General features: G+C 37.5%; 1 protein-coding gene across 1 annotated transcript; it reads left to right on the top strand.

The window, feature by feature from the left end:
- LOC107607810 lies at positions 1,144–4,123 on the top strand. The gene is made up of 3 exons (XM_021107967.1): positions 1,144–1,267; positions 2,939–3,425; positions 4,030–4,123. The coding sequence occupies exons 1-3, from the start codon at positions 1,144–1,146 to the stop codon at positions 4,055–4,057; spliced, it is 639 nt and encodes a 212-aa protein (XP_020963626.1). The 3' UTR covers positions 4,058–4,123.

Raw genomic sequence — 4,775 nt, 5'->3', positions numbered from 1 at the left:
CAAAAAAAAATCACATGTGAGGACTCAATTACTATATTTTGGTAAAAGATGAAAGTCTAGTACAATTGAAAATGCTAAAGCACTATTCAAGGATAACTACTAACCTCTTTGAAAATAACATCCTCTACTTCTTCTTCACTTAATTCTGAAAGACATAAAGAGGAAAATATAAAAATTAGTCATCAAGCCATCTGCCAGACACATTTTTATTTATTAAACGTTACAAGGCTTGTGGCAAAAGAATCTTTACAAACTAAAAGTGTAGATTTTTTAGGAACATTTTCTCCAATTTTTACAGCTTGACATCAACGTCTTTTTTCACGGTGATTGGTCTAAGGATGTTTACATATTACTGCCTCCTAGAGTGCCATCTTCTCTGCCCAACCAGTGTTGCAAGCTGTTGAATTTTTAATATGATTTTCGCTAATCAAGTCGAATGTGGTACAAAAAATTATCCGTTTTTTCACTTTCTTTCCTTTTTTTTTTATGATAGCTTGTTTATTAAGTTTAGGAGAACTGAAGTATGTATATTGTTAATTCATGTAGATGATATTGTAATTATTGAAAATTCTTTGTCTAAAATAGCTAACAACAAATGTATTTTAGATAAGAATTTTCAGATTAAAAACCTGAGCACATTAAAATGTTTTTTTGGAATTGAAGTTGCATATTTTGTAAAAGAGATCTCTTTATCTTAGCATAAATATTGTTAGTTTATTTGGATGATATTGTAATTATGGAAAATTCTTTGTCTGAAATAGCTAACATCAAACATGTTTTAGATAAAAAATTTCATATTAAAGACCTAAGCACATTAAAATATTTTTTAGGAATTAAAGTTGCATATTTTGTAAGAGAGATCTCTTTATCTTAGCATAAATATTGTTTAGATTTAATACTGATTCTGTTTGTTGGGTGCGAAATCTACTTGTTGAGTTAAGAAATTAATTAGTGATGACAAACATTATTTTTGGACAAAATAAATAATTAGGGTTGATTAATTATATTTACTTATTACTAATTGTTTATTGTTGCAGGCCAAAATTCCATAGCCCAAATGGAATGAAAAACAATCAGCAAGGTTGATGAGCTGAAAGCAAAAATCAGAAGTCCAAAAGAAACAAAGCCAAAACAGGTTGCTTAATGGAAATCCAATCCAAGCCCGTATCCATCCCACAAAGCTTCTCTTGTAAGATTGAAGTCTTCATTTTTTCAATGTGCAACGTTCCTCTCCTCTCTGACCAAGTCAAATCAGAACTTCAGAAAAGTAAGAAAGAGAAAGAGAGAGAACCATTGTGAGGTTTAATGGGAAAAAGTGATTCTGTGGGTTGGTGAAGCTCAAGGCTCAAGGTGTTGACCTTGGAAGAAGAACCCAGCAACATGCAAGGAGATAAAAAGAGGTTTGCTGTTCATTCAGAAACCAAGGAGAGAAAACCAGAGTGTGAGAATAGTGTTCTGCAAAGAAGTTCCTCTACTTGGATAATGCTTTCTTTCAAAGAAGCATTCCGCCAATACTGAAGAACTGTATCTGAGGTTTGCGAATCTGGTTATGCACATAGCTAAGAGGCTGCTGATGAAGTCAATCTCCTTCATGTTTTACAGATTGTAATGTACTTTTCTATGTTTATCTTTCTGTAATTTCTTGTGAGAAAAGGCATTATGAGAAAGCTCAAGTAAAAGCCATGAGTGGAAAAAGGCTGAGTGATACACTTGAGAGAAAAGCCTAGAGTTATTTTCTGATTTCTTTAGGTATGTTTATGTCTTGTATCTTGTACCTGTAAGGTATCCCTTTCTTAGTTGGGTTAGCACTAAGAGTGAATAGTTAGGTATTAGCATAGCCAATATCAAGTTAGGTTAGAACTTGAGTGTGAGAGGATTGGGTCAATCCTGTGAAATTGGTGTATGTAATACTGTTAACTATAGTGAAATTCTTCCATAGTTGTGGAGGAGACTGGATGTAGGTTGCATAGCACAAGGCAACCGAACCAGGATACATGCTGGTGTTAGCTTTTCTCTTCTCTGTTGAGTTCTGTTTTCTGATATTCATGAGAAAAAAATAAATTGTCTCATAAATTTCCGCTGCTGAGTTCAAACAGAACCTGAATTGAAAGTTTATTTTAAAAGGGTAATAACAGCAACTTAAAGGAAGGCATAGATTCAATCCCCCTTCTCTAAGCCTACCACAACCTTCAATTGGTATCAAGAGCTAAGGTCTCAAGAATCAAGCTTAACCGCTTGGAGCAAAGATCCAATGGCAAACAACTTGGGCACAACCACAGTTGCCTACACCCTCACTGAAGGCCAGTCAAACAACCGGCCACCTTTCTTCAATGGGAAGAACTACTCCTACTGGAAAGAAAGGATAAGGATTTTCATCCAATCCATTGACTACAACATATGGAAGATTGTTGTGAGCAGTCCCAAGATCCCAACAAAAATAAGTGCTGATGGAGTGGTGACTCCAAAAGAAGAAGCTGAATGGAATGAAGATGATAAGAAGAAGATAGAGCTGAATGCTAAAGCAATCAACCTTCTTCACTGTGCTATCAGCTTTGAAGAGTACCGGAAGGTGTCTAGATGCAAGACAGTCAAAGAAATCTGGAAAAAACTCCAGGTCACACACGAAGGCACCAAACAAGTAAAAGAAACGAGGATTGATATGCTGTGAAAAGAGTACGAGATGTTTAGCATGAAGGATGGAGAAAAGCATTGATGAAGCATTTGAGAGATTCTCAATCATAATCAACAACCTTGATGCTATGGGTACAAACCAAGGTTCTGAAAACCAGACCGGACCGGCCGGTCAAACCGGTTTAACCGGCGATGTAAGCTGTCCGATCTTCTACCTATAACCGTTCGAAACAAAACCGTTGAAAAACTGTCGAACCGGCCGAGAACCGGTCGGTTGCACTATTTTTAAATTAAAAAAAAAAGAAAGAAACGGATCCACTCCACCCAAACCCCCCATCTTCCCCCAATCATTCATTCATTTCACTACTCACTCCTTGGAGAACTCTGAAGCAAAGGAACCCTAGCCCTCCATCGTCGCCGCCGTTCCCAGTTCCTCAGCGCCGCCGCCGTCTCCAGTTCCTCAGCACCGCCGCTTCTTCTTGTTCCCCATGTCCGGAACCCAGTAAGTCGGCAGGTCCTCTTCGGCTCTTCATCTTAACTCACCAAACCAAAACCCTAGGCTCTCTCTGCATTTTGCAATGGTTCTGCCGCGGTGCTGCCGCCGTCCGTGCTGTCGGCGCCGTCCGTGGCCTGGCCCTCTCTTGTAGCTCAGCGTCCTGCTTTCCCGTCATCCGTCCGACCTCCATGACTTCTCTGTTTTGTTGGCTTGAAGCAACTTGCTGCCGTATCGCCGCTCGCCGTCGTCTCCCCGGTAGCCATCGTCTCCCTGGTCGCCGTCCGTGCCTCCATCGAAGGTTAGTGTCTCTGTCTGTTTTGTTCGTGTCTCTGTCTTCTCTTCCCAGAGCCTCTATTTGTTGATTTTTAATGTGAAATTATGAAATTGATCATTTTTGCTGATTTTGTGCTACTGCTCTTTCTTTGATTTCTGAAATTTTGGTTAAAATTTTCTTGCTGCTGCTAAAAATGAAAATGAAATCATTATTGGAAATTTTGTTTAGGGATTAGGGATTACTTGTTGTTGTTTGTTATGTTTGTTGAAATTTCAGGTTTAGTGTGATTAGGGATTACTTGTTGCTGTTGAAATTTCAGGTTTAGTGTGATTAGGGATTACTTGTTGCGGTTTGGTACTTGCTGCTGCTGTTTTAGTATTTTTTAACTTTTGAATCAACTGTTTTTGAATTTTTGTTGATAGATTTATCGATTTTAGTATTTAGGGTGATTATTTGTTGCTGTATTTTAATTTTAGTTGCTGATTGTTCTTGATTTCTGGCTCTTTTTAGTATATTGTGCTGATTGTTCTTGATTTCTGGCTGTGTGAATGTTCTGATTTCTGGCTCTGTGAGTGTTGTTTTATTTTTGTTTTAAGGCCCTATTTTGTGCTCAGTTTTCATTTTGTAGGAAATTGTTTGAGGTTTATAAGAATTAAGAAGGAAGATTATCCCAACAGCTACTCTGTTGATTGATTCTAGTCCCCCACAAGCTTGAAGAGAGGAACCATTCATCATTGGTTTGTTTATGGCATTGCATAATGCATATTATTGTAGTTTGTTTGTTTATTTATTGAACTTCCACAAAATCAGTTGTTTATGATCCCCCTTTGTCCAGCTTAGCTTTATGTCAAGTGGATTATGTGCTGTTAAGTTGTACAAGCATAAGATTTTTCCTTGAATATAGTATATGCAGTTTAATTCTGAATTGGTATAATTATACCACAAAGCTATAATTATACCACAAAGCTATACCAAAAGAACTGGATTGGTAGGAAGATCTTTATCAAAAGCTATAATTATATTTTAGGATATATATTTAAAATTTATATATTATTTTATTCTAAAACAGTTTTTTCGGTTAGACCACGGTTGGATCGGTTGAACCAGTAAACCAGTGAACCAGTGACTAAAGCGGTTCGATGACCGGTCCGGTTCTCCGAACCTTGGTACAAACTATGCAGAAGAAACCTTGGTGAGAAAACTCCTTAGAAGCCTCACAAAAGAATGGGAAAACACTGCCACTATCCTAACCGAGAGTAACAACATAAGTCCCATAACCTATGATGAGCTGAGAGGAAAACTCCTTGCCTATGAAGCCACACACACAAACACAGACTCAAAGAAAAAGGGAATAGCCCTCAAGTCACAAATAGA

The sequence above is a fragment of the Arachis ipaensis genome, chromosome B07, assembly GCF_000816755.2.
Source record: "Arachis ipaensis cultivar K30076 chromosome B07, Araip1.1, whole genome shotgun sequence".
NCBI classification, from domain to species: Eukaryota; Viridiplantae; Streptophyta; class Magnoliopsida; order Fabales; family Fabaceae; genus Arachis; species Arachis ipaensis.
The sequence above is the reverse complement of the archived record's forward strand: the minus strand, read 5'-3'. Positions and strand labels throughout refer to the sequence as shown.

Bases quoted from the DNA above. Each gene is read 5' to 3' on its own strand.
- LOC107607810 (XM_021107967.1), top strand. From the start codon at position 1,144: ATGGAAATCCAATCCAAGCCCGTATCCATCCCACAAAGCTTCTCTTGT. The intron at 1,268-2,938 runs GTAAGAAAGAGA...AAAAAAAGAAAG, and splicing joins CAAATCAGAACTTCAGAAAA to AAACGGATCCACTCCACCCA. The intron at 3,426-4,029 runs GTTAGTGTCTCT...TTCATTTTGTAG, and splicing joins CGTCCGTGCCTCCATCGAAG to GAAATTGTTTGAGGTTTATA.